This window comes from Coenobita brevimanus, chromosome 101 (genome assembly GCF_032717465.1).
Source record: "Coenobita brevimanus isolate Jiangsu-jjx chromosome 101, ASM3271746v2, whole genome shotgun sequence".
NCBI classification, from domain to species: domain Eukaryota; kingdom Metazoa; phylum Arthropoda; class Malacostraca; order Decapoda; family Coenobitidae; genus Coenobita; species Coenobita brevimanus.
This window is the reverse complement of record NC_137054.1, coordinates 56,036,369-56,056,898: the sequence shown is the minus strand read 5'-3', so window position 1 is coordinate 56,056,898 and position 20,530 is coordinate 56,036,369. Positions and strand designations below refer to the sequence as shown.

At 45.8% G+C, this 20,530-nt stretch overlaps 1 protein-coding gene across 1 annotated transcript in view; it reads left to right on the top strand.

Annotated features, from left to right (window-relative positions):
• The window catches only part of rsh (Rap GTPase activating protein radish), a 126,722-nt gene that overhangs the window by 8,669 nt on the left and 97,523 nt on the right, over nt 1-20,530 (top strand). The window contains exon 3 of the mRNA XM_080284535.1: nt 2,303-2,326. Within this exon, the coding sequence (XP_080140661.1) occupies nt 2,303-2,326 (24 nt within the window). The remainder of the gene's footprint in view (nt 1-2,302; nt 2,327-20,530) is intronic.

The following is a 20,530-nucleotide window of genomic DNA, read 5'->3' as shown; positions in this document are numbered from 1 at the left end:
CGTACAAGGTCGTCAGACAGACGGTTTTCCCTCACTATGGCAAACTGATGAGCATTTCATATCTGATGACGTATATGAGGTAAATGGCGCTAGATACAAAATGCGGTGATGTGCAACCTCATACTTGTCTGTAATGCGAGATTTCCAGACGTTCTTGTCAACAGCTTCTTCCTACATGTCCTCACTGTATTTACACATGCAAACGGCAACACAATGCACTCCGACCCACGCTACACTGTCAGGCCACCTGTCATGTCCCGATGATGTTACCTGACCACCGTTTAAGCAACAGACATGGCAGTTCTGCACACTAGATGAAATTTTGTAGTCAATACTCTCTACATTAATATCATACAGATTATAGCACACAGGTTAGGTCAGGTGATTTTCTCCTTTCTTCAGTGCTACAGTAGACGTTAAAAGTGTTTTCCCGAATTTTCCATGAATTTTAACTGAAGAGCTCTCAAATAATCCATCAAAAAATCTCATGCAAACGTCAATAGGCATTGAGTTAGCTGATGTTGTTGTAGAGAAGTACACTTTTGACAATCACTGTTGGTGTTACTATGTGGCACTTGGCTGCACTGTCTCTAGCTTGCTCACGCAGCAGGGTAATTGTGTCAGTAGAGCCCAGTTGGTGTCTTGTGTATGTATCCTGTCTTTTGTACCTGGTTATTCGATTTTAAGCACAATAGTTCCATTGTATTATCTCAGTCACTGCATCTTACTTCTGGTTCTACTTCAGCACCACATCATTAATCATATCTGTACATTGCCCATCTCACTGACTTGTTCTGTTATTATTTTGTCTTCAGTCATACCTCCCTGCTACCTATCCTACTCTGTTTATCACGCTAGCACTTGTTCTCTGTTCCCCCGTTACCAGAGACATGCATTTATATAGTGTTCTTGTTTAATGTTCAGTGTTTGGCACCGATTTTGTACATACACTTTTAATGCACCTTTGACCTTCGTATGTCCAACTTCCCCACTTATTCCATATGTTAAACTAAAAACCACTCATGAATAAATACACGTATATATTGTGACAGTGGTGTCTGTTCAGTGTCACCCGCCACCTTGATGCATGGAACCCTTCACCTACAGTATATTTAAAATCCCTTGACTTACGAATTTCCCCGGAGAAGTGAAAAACATTGCTGTCTGTGTGAATGTGTGTCTCCCTTCGTGCGTCAACATCTCTGCAACTAAAGCTTACAATATAACAAATTGGCATGAATAAGGCTAACAATAAATATGTATTCTGTATAACGTAGCTCTGTGCTCATTGCTAACAGTGCCAATTGATCTTTATTTATTGCCTTAATTATTATTATTTTGATACGGGCAGACATCCATACACGCCTCGAGAACAGCTGACATGGCCATATGAGTATACAAAAGACAATGTTATTTTTACCCAAACAGTGAGTTGAGAGCTGAAAGACATTTTCAAGAGCATCAGGAAGAAAAATGCAAGAGATAACTTGGATGAAAAAATAAGGAATAGTTTGTTATATCATGTGTCTTCTCAAGAAAATGGATTCTACCAAGAAGCCATTTTCTTTTCTTTCACTACTGGACCAAAGACTGTGACAAAATGAGAAGAAAGTATAATGAGACACACTTACCTCTAAGCCACTAAAACTTAACGATGTATATGAGAAGTGATGGCTAAATGTTCTCGTTGGTGCAAATCATTGTAAGCTGCGAACCACTCACATAAATATAGCCTACACTTGAGGACACCACACACTCAGATTATACTCATCAGGGACACCATGTACCCTACATACAGCTTCAGAGACGCCACACGCTTAACATATAAACTTATAGACACCACTCACATTCAACATACACACTCAGGGGCACCACACACTCAACATACACACTCAGGAACACCACACACTCAACATACACATTCAGGCACACGACACTCAACATACGCACTCAGGAACATCACATACTCAACATACACACTCAGGGACATCACATACTCAACATACACACTCAGGAACACCGCATACTCACATACATAAGGATGCCGTACATTAGAAGATTTCGAATCGAATCATTACTTACATTCGCCCTCCAGAATGTGCCACAACCAGTTTCTTCCTCTGTATCCCATTGTTTGGTTTTCTATGAATTATATGGCGCGGTTTTCCCTTTCCTCCTTCAGGAGTAACTGGCCTAAAAAGGTGGGCTGTGCTGAGATACTGGCTGAGTGTGTTATCATGACCGTCGCTGTAGGTGTTTTCTCTCCTCTAAAGCTGTGTTTATCTCTCTCTGTTCCTCTCAGGCAGAAAGAAGAGCAGAGCATCAAGTAAGTTCTGTCAGGAGTCTTTTATTTGCAATTTTTTATATTCTTTAATTCGTCCGCTGCTGCTTCTTCGACGTGGATGTGTGTTGACGTCGCTTGCCCTACGAGAGCAGATTGACGCTTCATATGTTCCTCGTCTCCTGCATGCTAAATTCTTTTTTAAAGTCAGTTATCTCTTATCTCCGTAGTTCCCCATGTGGTAGTATGAGTTGATGTTGTGACTTATATTCATAATATAAATCACATTATGACTACACAGATGTTGGATGTTTGTATTTTACTACTGGAGTTCCCAGTGGATATATATATATATATATATATATATATATATATATATATATATATATATATATATATATATATATATATATGATAGTGAAATGACGATGATGATTTTTCATGTATATACCGTGATAGTTCCCATAATTGTACACATTTTTTTCAATTAATAATCTTATATAACCAGAGGCCAAAGTTTACTGTATTCTTTACACATTTTATAAACTTATGTCTTTGTAGCTTGCCAGGGAGTGATACGGAAAGAATATCTGATGTACTGGGGTAATGGTGTGGTTTAGTAATGCAGACGTTTGGGAGTGGTGCCAAGTGATGTGTTGTCTTTCGAAGTGATATGTTAATATGTAGTACATGTGTGCTGACATAGTTATGAATAATAATATGACCCGTAGAGGTGTAGCGGTGCTAATGTGGGAGTGACGTGGTTGCAGCAGTGTGCAGTGCCTTGATGCGATGGTGTGACTGTTTTTCTGTGGCAGTGACGTGTCTACCTTGGTGTGTGGGGGTATGCTAGTGATGTGGATGAAGTGGCGAGGGTGTGGCAGTGACGTGGATGCAGTGGCGAGGGTGTGGCAGTGACGTGGATGCAGTGGCGAGGGTGTGGCAGTGACGTGGATGCAGTGGCGAGGGTGTGGCAGTGACGTGGATGCAGTGGCGAGGGTGTGGCAGTGACGTGGATGCAGTGGCGAGGGTGTGGCAGTGACGTGAATGCAGTGGCGAGGGTGTGGCAGTGACGTGAATGCAGTGGCGAGGGTGTGGCAGTGACGTGGATGCAGTGGTGTGGCAATTTTGGTGTGGCAGTGACGTGGGAGTGAAACTATAATGTAGTTGTTGCAGTGTAATGTAGTCGTGTGTGGTTGGATAAAGGCAACTGGTAACATAGTGCATAGGGTTATTGGCATGTGTTTACGGCTCATTGAAATTGTCTATATCTAATCAAGCACGAATACCATTACAAGGACTGACGGTGGCAGGAACTATACATAAATGACGGTATCCTGGCCACTGACTCATATTTTATACCAACTGCGGAATTCCCTGTGCAATATGGAGACTATTAATTATGGTGGTCTTGGCTGCACTACACAGAATTAATACAGGCTTATGCTTTCCCACGTACAGACGAGAGGTGTGTCGTCCGTAACAATGACTGAGGTGGCTGTGTGGTGGTGTGGTTGTGTGGCGGTGTTGTGGTTGTGTGGTGGTGTTGTGGCTGTGTGGTAGTGTTGTGGTTGTGTGGTAGTGTTGTGGTTGTGTGGTAGTGTTGTGGTTGTGTGGTAATGTTGTGGTTGAGTGGTAGTGTTGTGGTTGTGTGGTAGTGTTGTGGTTGTGTGGTGGTGTTGCTTTGTGACTGACTGTGGTTGTTGATACTGTGGTTGTGTGGTAGTGTTGTGACTGTGTGGTAGTGAATAGTGTTGTGGTGTTGTGGTTGTGTGGTAGTGAATAGTGTTGTGGTTGTGTGTTAGTGTTGTGGTTGTGTTAGTGTTGTGGTTGTGTGTTAGTGTTGTGGTTGTGTTAGTGTTGTGGTTGTGTGGTAGTGTTGTGGTTGTGTGGTAGTGTTGTGGTTGTGTGGTAGTGTTGTGATTGTGTGGTAGTGAATAGTGTTGTGGTGTTGTGGTTGTGTGGTAGTGTTGTGATTGTGTGGTAGTGAATAGTGTTGTGGTGTTGTGGTTGAGTGGTAGTGTTGTGGTTGTGTGGTAGTGTTGTGGTTGTGTGGTAGTGTTGTAATTGTGTGGTAGTGTGTAGTGTTGTGGTTGAGTGGTAGTGTTGTGGTTGTGTGGTAGTGAGTATTGTTGTGGTTGTGTGGTAGTGTTGTGGTTGTGGTAGTTTGTGGTTGTGGTAGTTTGTGGTTGTGGTAGTGTTGTGGTTGTGGTAGTGTTGTGGTTGTGTGGTAGTGTTGTGATTGTGTGGTAGTGTGTAGTGTTGTGGTTGAGTGGTAGTGTTGTGGTAGTGTTGTGGTTGTGTGGTAGTGTTGTGGTAATGTGGTAATGTTGTGGTTGTGTGGTAGTTTTGTGGTTGTGTGGTAGCGTTGTGGTTGTATGGTAGTGTTGCATTGTAGGACTGACTGTGGTTGTTGTAATACTGTGGGTGTGCGGTTGGGCTGTGTTATTATGGTTGTGTGGTAGGGTTGTGGCATTGTGGCTGTGTGGTAGGGTTGTGGTATTGTGGTTATGTGGTAGGGTTGTGGTATTGTGGTTATGTGGTAGGGTTGTGGTATTGTGGTTATGTGGTAGGGTTGTGGTATTGTGGTTATGTGGTAGGGTTGTGGTATTGTGGTTGTGTGGTAGGGTTTTGTGGTTGTGTGGTAGGGATGTGGCATTTGGTTGTGGCAGGGCTGTGGTATTGTGGTTGTGTGGTAGGGTTTTGTGGTTGCGTGGTTGGGATGTGGTATTGTGGTTGTGTGGTAGGGCTGTGGTACTGTGGTTGTGTGGTAGGTTTTTGTGGTTGCGTGGTAGGGATGTGGTATTGTGGTTGTGTGGTAGGGTGTGGTGGTGTGGTTGTTTGGTAGGGTTTTGTGGTTGTGTGGTAGGGATGTGGTATTTGGTTGTGTGGTAGGGCTGTGGTACTGTGGTTGACTGGCTGTGTGGTACGGTATGGTTGTGTGTGTGTTTTTTTTCTGTATTGTGGTTGCGTGGGAGGGCTGTGGTACTGTGGTTGTGTGGTATGGCTGTGATACTGAGGTTGTGTGGTAGTGCTGCGGTATTGTGGTTGATTGAGAGGATTGTGGTACTGTGGTTTTGAGATTGTGAATGTGTTTTGGTTGTTTTAGTGTTGTGGTTATGTGGTAATATTTCGACTGTGTGGTGGTTATGTGGTAATGTCGTGGTTGTGGTTAGGGTGTGGTAGGTCAGTGGTATGGCCATTATGCCAAGGATTATCTACCTTATATGGAATTAGTTGTTTGAGGGTCGATCGGCAAGAAGTAAGTCTTGCTATGGGCTGGTCAGAATATAATATGATGGCAAGGTTGTGTATGGGATGGGTTTGATCGGCAACAATATTGTATGAGTGCTTCTTATAAAGGAAGTATTTGGTGGCCTGTGACCACGGAGAAGAGCTTTTGGGCAGAGCGAGAGTGTGGGCGTGCCGTGTGGCTATGTGGCTATTCATTCATGATGCGTGATGCTGAAACAGAATGAACCGCTTGCCCTTTTGTTCATTAGGGTGTGCTGGGGAGCAGGTTCTCAGTACCATATAACTGATGCATGGGTGGTGCTATAGAGCTGTCACATATTACTTAAATACATTTCGTAATTATTATATTTTATCACATTTGGCTTATTATTTTCCTCTGTTGTAGAGGAAGCCACTGCTTCTAGCTTCTTCACTGTGCATGTCTTGTTCGAGTCATTCATCAGATTGTGGTTCACAGTGTCGCCTGGGCAACTATCTAGAGGCAGCTCGTCCTCATTGCCCTAGATAAATCGACATTTAAGGTTTATCTAGAGCAATGGGTGAAGTTGTCGTACCGGGAGGTGGCGTTGGCTCGGGTCGATAGCGGCGGGTGGCCGTGGCGTCGGACGTACGATCCTTCCCCCACCACCTGCTCCTAAGGCCTCTCTCCGCCATTCATAAAAGCCCGAGAGCCTCAGCCTGGCCTGCCCTGAGTGGTGGGTGTGGCGGTCACTCGGGCAGGACACGCGGGCAGGCGGAGCTCACGTGCCCTGCTGCAGGATGGAGTAAGCGTCCCCTGGCACAACAGTACATTGGGGGCGAGGAAGGGAGGGGGAGAGAGGACCCGTCAGCTTCCTTAAAGAGTGAATTTCGTTCAGTGCGTGCTGGCGTGTGTCGGGAGGAGGCGAGGTGCCCAGCGGCCTGCCAGTGTGTGCCCACAAGAGGTGCCCAGGACTAGAGCCCTGGGCGGGGGTGTGCCAGGGGTGACCACAGAGCACTGCTCACCCCTCACCCGCCCTCACACTCCTACACCGCCCTCACCTGACAACAGACGGCGCGGCCGTGTGTGTGTGTGTGTGTGTGTGTGTGTGTGTGTGTGTGAGGCTGGCAGACTGCCGGAGCCTGCCGTCTTGCTCTGCCTGCCTGGTGTGTGGAGTGGTTGGCTGCAAGACAGCTGTGGTGAAGGGCGGGGCAGGTGTGTGGTGGTGAGAGGGATGGTGATGAGCCGCAGACATGGTGGCGGGCCTTGATCAGCTGTCCCTCACGTTGCTCCCCCTCCCGCCTGACCCACTGTGTGCCAGGGCCTCGGTGACCTGACCTGAGATGACCGACATGCCTCACTCCGTAGCAAGAGATGACCACCACGCAGCCGCAGTAGCCGGGGAGGACGGTCAGGGGCCCAGCAAAGAAGAGGTCAGGGAGGAGGAGGAGGAGGAGGAGGACGAGGAGGACGGGGAGGAGGAGGAGGAGGAAGAGGAAAAGAGACGTGAGGAAGAGAAGGAGAACAGCCTAGAGGAGGAATTCAAACTGCCAGAAGAAGACAAGGAGGAAGAGGAGGAGGCGAAAGTCAGTTCCGACGATGATCATCCCGGGAGTCAGCAGGGAGCGAACAGCAGACGTAAGCATCATGGTGGCTGTGCTGGTGGTGGCCCCGGCAGCTGGTGGTGGTGATGGCTGGGGCTGTTGTTGTGGTGGTGCCTGTGGTAGTGTTGTTGTGGTGGTGCCTGTGGGTGTGTTGTTGTGGTGGTGCCTGTGGGAGTGTTGTTGTGGTGGTCCCTGTGCGAGTGGTTGTTGTGATAGTGCCTGTGGGAGTGTTGTTGTGGTGGTGCCTGTGGTAGTGTTGTTGTGGTGGTGCCTGTGGGAGTGTTGTTGTGGTGGTGCCTGTGGGAGTGTTGTTGTGGTGGTGCCTGTGGGAGTGTTGTTGTGGTGGTGCCTGTGGGAGTGTTGTTGTGGTGGTGCCTGTGGTAGTGTTGTTGTGGTGGTGCCTGTGGGAGTGTTGTTGTGGTGGTGCCTGTGGGAGTGTTGTTGTGGTGGTGCCTGTGGGAGTGTTGTTGTGGTGGTGCCTGTGGTAGTGTTGTTGTGGTGGTGCCTGTGGGAGTGGTTGTTGTGGTGGTGCCTGTGGGAGTGTTGTTGTGGTGGTGCCTGTGGGAGTGTTGTTGTGGTGGTGCCTGTGGGAGTGTTGTTGTGGTGGTGCCTGTGGGAGTGGTTTTTGTGGTGGTGCCTGTGGGAGTGTTGTTGTGGTGGTGCCTGTGCGAGTGGTTGTTGTGATAGTGCCTGTGGGAGTGTTGTTCTGGTGATGTCTGTGGGAGTGGTTGTTGTGGTGGTGCCTATGGGAGTATTGTTGTGGCGTTGCCTGTGGGAGTGTTGTTGTGGTGGTCCCTGTGCGAGTGGTTGTTGTGGTGGTGCCTGTGGATGTGTTGTTGTGGTGATGCCTGTGGGAGTGGTTGTTGTGGTGGTGCCTGTGGATGTGTTGTTGTGGTGGTGCCTGTGGGAGTGGTTATTGTGGTGGTGGCTGTGGGTGTGTTGTTGTGGTGATGTCTGTGGGAGTGATTGTTGTGGTGGTGCTTGTGAGAGTGGTTGTTGTGGTGGTGCTTGTGAGAGTGGTTGTTGTGGTGGTCCCTGTGGGAGTGGTTGTTGTGGTGGTGCCTGTGGAAGTGTTGTTGTGGTGATGCCTGTGCGAGTGTTGTTGTGGTGGTGCCTGTGGGAGTGTTGTTGTGGTGGTGCCTGTGGGAGTGTTGTTGTGGTGGTGCCTGTGGGAGTGTTGTTGTGGTGGTGCCTGTGGGAGTGGTTGTTGTGATAGTGCCTGTGGGAGTGTTGTTGTGGTGATGTCTGTGGGAGTGATTGTTGTGGTGGTGCTTGTGAGAGTGGTTGTTGTGGTGGTGCCTGTGCGAGTGTTGTTGTGGTGGTGCCTGTGCGAGTGTTGTTGTGGTGGTCCCTGTGGGAGTGGTTGTTGTGGTGGTGCCTGTGGAAGTGTTGTTGTGGTGGTGCCTGTGCGAATGTTGTTGTGGTGGTGCCTGTGCGAGTGGTTGTTGTGGTGGTGTGATGGGCTGGTTCCTGTGTTATGTATACTGTAGTTGTGGTGTATGTGGTGGTGCCTGGTGTGGTGATGCGATGGGTGGGTGTGAGGGCTGCTGTACGAGGGCTGTAGAGGGGCGGGCTCTCCTGATCCTTGCACGTACCCATGGCAGAGATTGATGACACCCACTGCTGCTTTGCTTGATATGGTTATGGATATGGCAGTGGTTGTGACTGATATGGTAGTGGTTGTGGCTGATATGGCAGTGGTTGTGACTGATATGGCAGTGGTTGTGACTGATATGGCAGTGGTTGTGACTGATATGGTAGTGGTTGTGACTGATATGGTAGTGGTTGTGACTGATATGGTAGTGGTTGTGGCTGATATGGTAGTGGTTGTGACGGATATAGTAGTGGTTGTGGCTGATATAGTAGTGGTTGTGATTTATATTGTAGTGCCAGTGGTAGAAATGGTTGTGGTTGATATACTAGTGACTGTAGCTGATATGATTATGACTGTGGCTGATATGCTTGTACCTCAAACTGATATGGTTGTGACTGGCTGATATGGAAGCGACTGTGGCTGATATGGTTGTGGATTATATGATTGTGACTCGTCTGATTTTTGATGATATGTCGATTGTTGTGGCTGATAGGGTTGTGGTTGTGGTTGATGTGGCTGTGTCTGTAACTGATATGGTTGTTGTTGACATGGTAGTTACTGTGGTTGATATGGTAGTTCTGGAAATGAGTGGTTGATATGGCTATAGTTGGTAAGGTTATGGTTGAGAATGGTAAGGTTTTGGCTGTGACTGACATGGTTGCATTGATATGGTTATGGTTGATAAGGGACTGGTTGAGGTTGGTATGGCTGTGGTTGCTGTGAAAATAATTGTGATTGACGTGGTAGTGTTTATGATTGGTATGGTACAAGTTGTAATAGTTGTTTTTGTTGATATGATTGTGGGATTGGTTGGTATGGTAGCGCCTGTGGGGGATATGGTAGTCGTTCTGGTTGTGGCTGACACATTACTGGCTGAGGTAGATAAGATAATTCTTTGTGGTTGTGGTTGTGGTTAATGTGGTTATGGTTGTTGAGATGGCTGTGCTTGTGGCTGATATGGTTGTTCTTGATATATCTGTGGGTGATGTGGTAGGGGTTGTGGTTGTTATGGTAGTGGCTGTGATTGTTATTGTAGTGGCTGTGGTTGGTATGGTAGTGGCTGTGGTAGGTATGGTAGTGGCTGTGGTTGTTGTGGTAGTGGCTGTGGTTGGTTTGGTAGTGGCTGTGGTTGTTGTGGTAGTAGCTGTGGTTGTTTTGGTAGTGACTGTGGTTGGTATGGTAGTGGCTGTGGTTAACGTGGTAATGGCTGTGGCTGACATGGTGGTGGCTGATATGGTAGTGGGTGTAGGTAATTTAAAAATGGCTGCAGTTGGTCGAAACAGTTGTGTCTAAGATTGGTACTGTTGTGGTTGTGGCTGACTGCTATGATAGTGGTTTATGGTTTACATGGTACTGGCCAGGCCTGTGATTGTTATGGTGTGGCAGTGGTTGTGATCAGCATGGTGGTGCTCTTTTTGACATGGTTGTGAATGTGGCTGTGGTTGATATGGTAGTGGTTAGGGTTGTTATGGAATGTTAGTGGTTGTGGTTGATATGGTAGTGGTTAGGGTTGTTATGACTGTAGTTGTTATGGTGTTATTATGATAGTGTGTGGTTGTAATGACTGTGGTTTTGATATGGTGATAGCTGTGGAGCTGGGTGTTGTGGTGGCCTAGTAGATGCGGTTTGAGTTAAAGTCACAATAACTGTAATAACTTTAATGGTTCATATGGTAATGGTTGTCGTCAGGGTTGCTTTGTTATGGTAGTGATGTGTTGTAGAGGCTGTGTTTAATCTAGCAATAACTACAGACTGTGGAGGTGTTGGCGTAACTGACCTGTTGTTAAATGGTGATGGCTGTGTTACTGTGAGAGCTGTGCTGGTAGTAGTAATAGCGTACTTGAAAAGGGAGTTGGTCGTCTGTCTATCTGTTTGTAGCCAGATTCCTTGATCCCGAAAGGTGTGGTCGCATTCGTATCGCCTCTGTCATTCTGTCCTCCGCCATCAAGCTACCTTTTTTCCATATCACACCTCCATCACTCATATACCTCTTCACCTCATCACTCCATCTCATCCGTGATCTCCTTCCCCTTGCCTCCCCTTCCACCTAACTTGAATGCACTCTTCTAGTCAATCTTTAATTCCCCAGTTTCTTAACACAGACAGACCATCTCAGGGTACTTCTCTTAATGCTTTCCAGCACGTCCACATTGTCATCACTACGTTTCTTCACTTCCTCATTTGTTTGTGTGTCTCCACATAACTCCATGCCACCTGCCTCGCAGATAACTCGTTTCCACTCCTCTCACTCATTACTTGTGTGTTCCCAATATATTCCAAGCTTCTCTTCTATACGTTAGAGTGGATCTCAGAATTCTGTCATATAGCGACTTGATGGTAGAGTGAATAGTGTGTTAGAGAAGAGTGTTGGAAGTGGAAATAATGTATCTGAGAATAACAGCAATGGTAAAAATGTATGTGTTGGTAGAGATAACAGTGTATCTGAGAATGGTGTTGTGGTACCATTGCATCGGAGAATGGTGTTAGCTGTGGTGCCACTGTATCTGAGAATGGTGCTGGTAGTGGTAATATTGTGTCTGAGAATGTCAGCAGTGGTATCACTAGTAGTCACAGTGTATCTGACAGTGGTGTTAGTAGTGGTATATTGTGTATCTGAGGTTGCTATTAACTTGGTCCAGATTATCGTTCTTCTCCAGCTTATTTCACGTAGCTCAGTGGCAGAATACGATAATGCTATGGTTCTACATTTTTCGCTTAGTACTTCTTCGCGACTACCATCATATTGAAGAGCTACAGTGTTGCAAATGATCATACAAGATGGAAAAATGACAATTTTAGGCCAAGTTAATGTGAAAACAATACTATATTGGTTACAGTGTACCTGGGAATGGCGTTCGTAGCATACTGGAAGTGGTCATATTGCTGGTGACTGTAGTGATGGTGGTGATGAGTCTAATAACTGTATATGACTATGGCTATAATGGTGGTGACAATGACTGTGTCTGTGGGAATACTTATTGCAGTGGTAGCTGACAGTGGCTACAATTGCTGTCAACATTATGAGTGTTGTGATCAGTGGTAATTATGGGATATTTGGTGGAGGCCACATGGTAGGTGTGGTGGTGGTGGTGAGTGACGGTTGTGGTAGATGTGACGGTAGTTGATGTATGAAGAAAGACTTGAATCAGTAGAAGTACCGTGATGCAATGACTAAAGAATGAGGACTGTGACAAGATAAGGAAAGAAGAGAGGAACAAAGATGGAATGTGGCTGGTTCTTTAAAGACCTGTATATGAAAGAAAATGAGTACAAAGGGTAAGAGAATACTACCGGATGATGTGTTAATACGCACATTAACGCACTGTATGGGAATGTGATGTTGGCATAACGTGAGTCTGAGAAGCTTAGAGCGAATGCGGTGGAAATGTAACCACTGAGAAATATGAATGTGGGTGTGGATCTCAGTTAATCATAGAGTAACTGAGTCTGTGCTCAGACGAAGCACAGTTGCTCACAGAAACCCAAATCTCTCCCTTGCTGTCCTATTCCCGTACAGTTTTCCTGGTTACCGTCTCACAGATTTTCGTAACAAGGTTAGCACTTGTTGGTATATTAAATCTGATTATGCAGTTGACATTATCGTGAATTTCACTTTTGCTTGTTTTGATTACTCATCTACAAACTAAATTACCTTAATATTACCATATATATCGGTATAGTTTATCGGTCCCCCAATGCCTTATCAGAACCCAACGCATTTGACTCCATGTCCACACATTTGACCAACCATAACCTCACCCTTGCTACTGAAATTACCATGTTGGGTAATTTTAACGTCCATAAGGCAGAATGGTTATTACACTCCGCCAGGACTGACGATACTGGTCTAGAATGCATGCTGTTTGCAGAATCGTTTAATCTCACGCAATTGGCAAAAAACAACCAGAATACCAGATAATCCTGACCATAGTGCCTATCTGACCTATTCCTGACTAAATAACTCAGATCAATACGGGACTGAGGTGCTGTAGCCACTTGGATCCTCCTACCACAATCTCATCAAAACCTCATTGGTCATTTGCCCCAAACCTCCCCGTTCAACCTGCAGCAGCGCAAGTCAAACTGTTACAGATTTTTTATGAATGTCGGACTCCTGTAATCTGATGTATGAAATTATTTTTTTTAAATTTGATTTTCTTTCCTCTGTTCATAATCTGTTAAAAAAAAAATCATGTAAAGAGTAGGCTGGATTAAGAGGACGACGTGTTATGGTAAATGAAATGAGTGGGAACAAGAAGTACTGTGGAAGATGAGAAAGCAAACGAAGTGACTGAATGATTGTATACGTGGGTGAATGAAGCAGTCACTATATGTGGCGATACCTGCCTCTCTTGCTTATCCATCAGCGGAACGGCTGTACCTTACCAGTGCTGCGAGAGGTACTTGATCATAAAGTATATTAGTGTGCATAAATTTAATTGTGGTTTGGAATAGAGAATTTTGAAGCTTGAAATGTTCTGAATGAAGGTGTGGTCCATTCGCGTTGGAAACTCAGCTGGTAGTTCTGTTACATTTGTTTATCTTATTCATCTTCTGAGTCATACCCAGCATTGACTGGGTTGAGATGGTGATGGTGATGATAATGGTGGTTATTGTAGTGGTGAGGTTTGTGGCAATACTTGCTGTTGTGATGCTGGTGACATCGGCGATAGGTGTGATGTTGCTGAAGCTATTAAATGTGTTGTTGTTGATAATGATGATGATGGTGGTGGTGGTGGTGGTGGGTGGGATGATACTGACGGCTGCGTTCTTGATGGTGGTGGTTGTAGCAGTTGTTATGAATGTTATTGTTAGTGGAAGGCCTGAGATATTGGTGATGATTGTGGTGGCTGGGATGACGGTGCTTGTGGTGATGGTTGTGGTGATGGTGACTGTGATGTTGATTGTGGTGGTAATGGTTGTGGTAATGATTGTGATAGTGGTGTTTGTGGTGGTAGTGGTTGTGGTGATGGTTGTGATGATGGTGTTTATAATGATGGTGGCTGCAGTGGTGATGGTTGTGATGACAATGGCTGTGATAGTGGTGGCTGTGGTGGTGGTGGTCGTGATGATGTTTGTGTGATGATGGTGACTGATGGCGATATTTGTGGTGATGGTTGTGATGGTGTTTGTGTTAGTAGTGGTGGCTGTGAATATGGTTGCCGTGGTGGTGATGGTTGTGGTGGTGGTGGTGACCCGTGGTAGTAGCTGTAATAGTGGTGTTTTTAATGGTGTTGGGTCACTTCAAGTTAAGGCAGAGCTGGATGCATCGTTTATCGGCGTGGTGACCCAGTGATACATGCTACACCATCGTGTGTGGAGGGTCTGGAGAGCTTGGATTTGACTCCTTCCCGCTGTATTTAAAACATTAGCATACAAGCTGCGTATAAAACCTGGCCACTGCTGAGGCTCCTCTAACCTGTATATAGAAACTCGGTCCTTTGAGCCGAAACGCGGGATAGGAGAGACGGATTATTACCAGGCGGGGACAACTAAAATGAAAGGGATGCGCTGGGTTTCATTGCCCACCCATCGCTGGAAAATGTCCATAGTGAGAAATGGCCAGATGTTGACACGTGATGGCGTTGTGCCGTGTTCCCCTTCAGTTAGAAAGTACCCTCTTGATGGCTACTCCTGTTCCTGCCCCAGCGCCTTTAAGGAGACTCTATCGCTTGAACATAACATTTAGGGTGACAGCTCGGGATATAGATATATAGTCGTTGTTTATGCTGTGTGCTGGTAGTTTGGTGTGGTTGTAATAATAGTACACGGGCTGTAGCTGGTGATAATTGTAACTATATTAAGAACCTCTGTGTAGCAGTGGTTAGATTGTTAGTGGCCGCAGCAGAGGTTGAGGTGGTTTTACTTAAAGCCATGAACGTTGTGAATGTGAAACTAAAGTAGTGGTGCACTTGTAGTGGTTATAACGCATCCTAACTTGCTGTTGTTGTTATTGTTGTCATGTTGTTGTTGTTGTTGTTATTGTTGTCATGTTGTTGTTGTTGTTGTTTTTGTTGTTGTTGTTTTTGTTGTTGTTGATAGTGGTCGCAGTGTTGTTGGCATGAGCTGTGGTTTTAATACACCAGTACTTGAGGCTTTGCTGGTAGACACTGAGATTGTAGCTGTGAAACCAGTTGTATCGATGGTATTTGTAGATATTGTGGCATGGACTTGGGATGGGCTAGGAAGTGGCTTAGAAGGGGTGGTGATGGTAGCTGAGATGGCACTTCTGTACGGTGCAGTGCTTGTGGATGTGGCTGTGGTTGAACTGTGGATGAGGTGGTTTTGATGTGGTGTGTGTTATATGATGTGTTGTGGTATGGCGTGTTTGTGGTTTGGTTTACTATACTTGTGGCTGTAGTGTCATGTGATGGACAGTGTGGTTTAGTGTATGCAGTTAGTATTAGTCTTGTGATGTGGTAGAGTTGTGTTTATAGCGTGGTGTGGTTAAGGTTGTGGTGTGGTGGTGTGAGCTTCATATTAGGCGAGTGATGTGTTATAATCGTGCATAAAGTGCGGTGTGGTGAGATGTGGTTGAGGTTGTGGTGTGGTGAGATGTGGTTGAGGTTGTGGTGTGGTGAGATGTGGTTGAGGTTGTGGTGTGGTGAGATGTGGTTGAGGTTGTGGTGTGGTGAGATGTGGTTGAGGTTGTGGTGTGGTGAGATGTGGTTGAGGTTGTGGTGTGGTGAGATGTGGTTGAGGTTGTGGTGTGGTGAGATATGATTGAGGTTGTGGTGTGGTGAGATGTGGTTGAGGTTGTGGTGTGGTGAGATGTGGTTGAGGTTTGGTTCATTATGTGGTATAGTTGTGGCTATGGTGTGGGTATGATGCAGTTAATGTTTTGTGCCATTATCTACGTGTAGTGTGGTAGGATACGGATTTGGTACAGTTGTGATTGTGACATAGTGTGGTACATATGTGGTGTGGTATGGTTGGAGCAGTGGTTGTGCCATAGTGCTATAGTATGAAGGATGCAGCTGTATTTTGGGTTAGTTTCAGTTGTGATGAGGTGGGGTTGTGGGTTGGTATGATTTAGAGTAGGGTTGTGGTGTAATATGGGTGTGGTTGTGGTGGGACTGAAATAGCTTGCTGTTTTTAATGTTAGGCTTGTAGTGTGGTATGGTTGTGGTATGGATAGTTTGTGACGCAAAGGCTGTGTTTGTGGAGTGGTACAGCTGCAATGTGGTGTAAATGAAGTGTGGTTGTGGTGTGGTGTGGTTATGGTCTGGTGTAGGTTGTGGTTATGGTGTTGCATGGCTGTTGATCTGGTTGTGGTGTGGTTTGGTTTGGTTGAGACAGTGATTAATGTGATGTGGTAGAAATTTGGTTTGTGATGGTTTATGAGTTGGGTTACAGAGCTGTTTGGTATGGTTGAGGTTGTGGTGTTGTGTGGTTGAGGTTGTGGTGTTGTGGTTGAGGTTGTGGCATTTTGTATGGCTAAGGTTGCCGTGTGGTTGGAGGTGTATTGTGGTATAGCTGACTGTTTTTGTTAGTGTGGTGTAGTTGATTTATTTTTCCAGTGTGGTGTAGCAATTCTTCTGTGGTTGGAGAGTGGTGTGGTGTGGCGTGGCGTGGTTGTGGTTGTGGATGTGGCTGTGGTGTGGCGAAGTGTAGCTTTAGTGGCTGTGGCGTGAGTGGGTCATTACTTTTGAGGATTTGTTTACGATTGTTGTTTTGTAGCCACTGTAGTCGTGCTGGTTTTCTTGTTTTATCTGAGTATTGTCTAGATAGATCATTTCCTGAGGCGCCACGTGCCTTCATATACCACCACTTAGGAGCCATTGCCGTACCGTCCATACTGAATACGTACCAGGGTTACCTCATTCGGTGCTGGTGTGATGATATTTGCCGGAATGTTTTATGACAGGTGGCTCAGTTGTAAGGAAGATCACAGCGGACTAACGAAATGTATATCTGAAGTGTGTTTCGTGGCCCGGCCTGAGATCGATCCAGCGTCCCCTCAATTAACAATGCACTGCTGTACCGTACCACTTGTTGCTGACGTGCTGGCCGTGCGTGTGTGGGGGTGCTGCTGTCCTGGGGCTGACGAGTGGTGTGGTTTAGATATGGTTCATAGTTGTGGTAGGGTATGAGTGTGGTAAGATTATAATGTGGTATGGATGTGGTGTGGTGTGGTGTGGTTGGAGCATAAATGTGGTGTGATATGGCTATGGTGTGGTATGCTTGTGTGTGATATGGCAGTTATGGTATGGCTGGGCGCGGTATGATTGTGGGGCGATATGGTTATGCTCTGGTATGGATGTGGTATGGTTGTGATGTGGTATGATCGTGGTGTGGTATGGTTGTGGTGTGGTATGGTTGTGGTGTGGTATGGCTGTGGTGTGGTATGGCTGTGCTGTGGTATGGTTGTGATGTGGTATGGCTGTGGTGTGGTATGGCTGTGCTATGGAATGGTTGTGATGTGGTATAATCGTGGTGTGGTATGGTTGTGGTGTGGTATGGATGTGGTGTGGTATGGTTGTGGTGTGGTATGGCTGTGGTGTGGTATGGTTGTGGTGTGGTATGGTCGTGGTGTGGTATGGTTGTGATATGGTTTGGTTGTGGTGTGGTGTGGTTGTGGTGTGGATGTAGCGTGGAATGGTTGTGGTGTGGTATGTCTGTGGTGTGGTATGGTTGTGATGTAGTATGTCTGTGGTGTGGTATGATTGTGGTATGGATGTAGCGTGGTATGGTTGTGGTGTGGTATGGTTGTGGTGTGGTATGGTTGTGGTGTGGTATGGTTGTGGTGTGGTATGGTTGTGGTGTGGTATGGTTGTGGTGTGGTATGGTTGTGGTGTGGTATGGTTGTGGTGTGGTATGGTTGTGGTGTGGTATGGTTGTGGTGTGGTATGTCTGTGGTGTGGTATGGTTGTGGTGTGGTATGGTTGTGGTGTGGTATGGTTGTGGTGTGGTATGGTTGTGGTGTGGTATGGTTGTGGTGTGGTATGGTTGTGGTGTGGTATGGTTGTGGTGTGGTATGGTTGTGGTGTGGTATGGTTGTGGTGTGGTATGGTTGTGGTGTGGTATGTCTGGGGTTTGGTATGGTTGTGGTGTGGTATGGTTGTGGTGTGGTATGTCTGGGGTTTGGTATGGTTGTGGTGTGGTATGGTTGTTGTGTGGTATGTCTGGGGTTTAGTATGGTTGTGGGATAGTTTAGCATGATATTATTGTGGTGTGGTATGGTTGTGGTGTTGTTTGTCTGTGGTGTGGTATGGTTGTGGTGTGGTATGGTTGTAGTGTGGCATGTCTGTGGTTTGGTATGGTTGTGGTTTGGTATGGTGATGGTGTGGTATGGCTTTGGTGTGGTATGTCTGTGGTGTGGTATGTCTGTGGTTTGGTAAGGACGTGGTGTGATATGATTGTGGTGTGGTATGGCTGTGGTGTGGTATGGCCTTGGTGTAGTATGGTTGTGGTTTGGTATGGTTGTGCTTGGATAGAGGTATGGTATGGTTGTGGTGTGGTATGGTTGTGGCATGGATGTGACGTGGTATGGTTGTGGCATGGATGTGACGTGGTATGGTTGTGATATGAATGTAACATGGTATAGCTGTGGCGTGGTATGGTTGTGGCGTGGTATGGTTGTGGTGTGGTATGGTTGTGGCATGGATGTAGCGTGGTATGGTTGTGGCATGGATGTGATATGAATGTAACATGGTATAGCTGTGGCGTGGTATGGTTGTGGCGTGGTATGGTTGTGGTGTGGTATGGTTGTGGTGTGGTATGGTTGTGGTGTGGTATGGTTGTGGAGTGGTATGGTTGTGGAGTGGTATGGTTGTGATATGAATGTAACATGGTATGGCTGTGGCGTGGTATGGTTGTGGTGTGGTATGGTTGTGGTGTGGTATGGTTGTGGTGTGGTATGGTTGTGGCGTGGTATGGTTGTGGCGTGGTATGGTTGTGGCGTGGTATGGTTGTGGCGTGGTATGGTTGTGGCGTGGTATGGTTGTGGCGTGGTATGGTTGTGGCGTGGTATGGTTGTGGTGTGGTATGGTTGTGGTGTGGTATGGTTGTGGCGTGGTATAGTTGTGGCGTGGTATGGTTGTGGTGTGGTATGGTTGTGGTGTGGTATGGTTGTGGTGTGGTATGGTTGTGGCGTGGTATAGTTGTGGTGTGGTATGGTTGTGGTGTGGTATGGTTGTGGCGTGGTATGGTTGTGGCGTGGTATGGTTGTGGTAAGGACGTGGTGTGGTACGTTTGTAGCATAGATACGGTGTGAGATGGTTCTGGTGTGGATGTAGGGTGGTGTGATTTTGGAATGGGTGTCATATGCAATGGCTGTAGTATAGATGTAGTGTGGTATGCTTGTGGTATAGATGTGGTGTGGTATGGTTGTGGTATGAGTGAAGTGTGGTATGGCTGTAATATGAAAAACGGTATAGCATGATTGTGATATGGATGTGGTATGGTATGGTTGTGGTGTGGTATGGTTATGGTGTGAATGTGGTGTGGCATGACTGTGATGTGACGTGGGTGTGATTAAGGTTGTGGTATGGTATGTTGTGTTGTTGTATGGCTGTAGCATGGTTGTGTTGTGGTATGATTATTGTGTGGTTGTGGTGTGGTTATGGTGTGGTTGTGGTGTGGTATGACTGTGATGTGATATGCGTGTGGTCAAGGTTATGGTGTGGTTGTGGTGTGGTATGACTGTGATGTGATATGCGTGTGGTCAAGGTTGTGGTATGGTGTGGTTGTGGTGTGGTATGATTGTGATGTAGTATGTCTGTGGTATGATTCTGGTGCGTCATGGTTGTGGTGTAATGTGGTTTTGGTCTGGTTTATTGATTGTGGTATGAATGTGGCGTGTTTAAAGTTAGCTCTAGTGTCTGTGGCCTGGTTGTGATAAGGTTGTGCTGTGGTATAGTGATTTTGGTATGACTGTCGTGTGCAACGGCATTTCTTTGGAACTGGCTTCCTCGGATTAGTCCCCCTCTCTACACAAACTTCAACCAAGGCAGTTTAAGTGCAACTGTTAGTTTTTTTATCACCCGCCTTTAGCTAGGCTAAGGGATATAGTTTTTGTCGGTGTGTGTCTGTGTGTGTGTATGCCAAAGTATCTCGAAAAGTTGTGGACGAATTTTCGCCAAACTTGCAAGAAATAGCAACTATGTGGGTGTACAGCAACCTGTTACTTTCGTGAGGGTTTCATCAAAGACGATCGAATAGCAGCCGATATATATATATATATATATATATATATATATATATATATAAAGTATATATATATATATATATATATATATATATATATATATATATATATATATATATACAGAGAGAGAGAGAGAGAGAGAGAGAGAGAGAGAGAGAATAATAATTATGGACTTTTTGTGAAACGCGGTGAGTGAATTCCGTAGAGTTTTGCGATTTTTTTTTTCCGTTCGCCTTTTAGTAAAGCTAGGCGATATAGTTTGTGTGTGTGTGTGTGAGTGTGTGTGTGTGTGTGTGTGTGTGTGTGTGTGTGTGTGTGTGTGTGTGTGTGTGTTGCCAAAATATCTTGTCTTCATATTCGGTTTGTAGGTAGCTTTTACTTTAGGCAACAACATATTTTGGCGGGAGATTAGCATTCGGCCCCGAATGCTTTTGTTTCATTAATGAATGTAGTCTGGTGTATGGAAATTTGTTGATATTCAGTCTTTTTTTTTTCTTCCTCGGTTCATCTTCTATTAACAAAACGCAAATAAATAAACAATAAATATGGCGCAGTGATCGTGATATGGCTGTGGTGTGATATAGTGATTCTGGGTCCAGTAAAGCAAGTGTGATGGGTTTTATTATTATTATTTTTTTGTGTGATTGTTGTGTGAGATGCGTGTCGTGTGGTATGCTGTTATATAGTT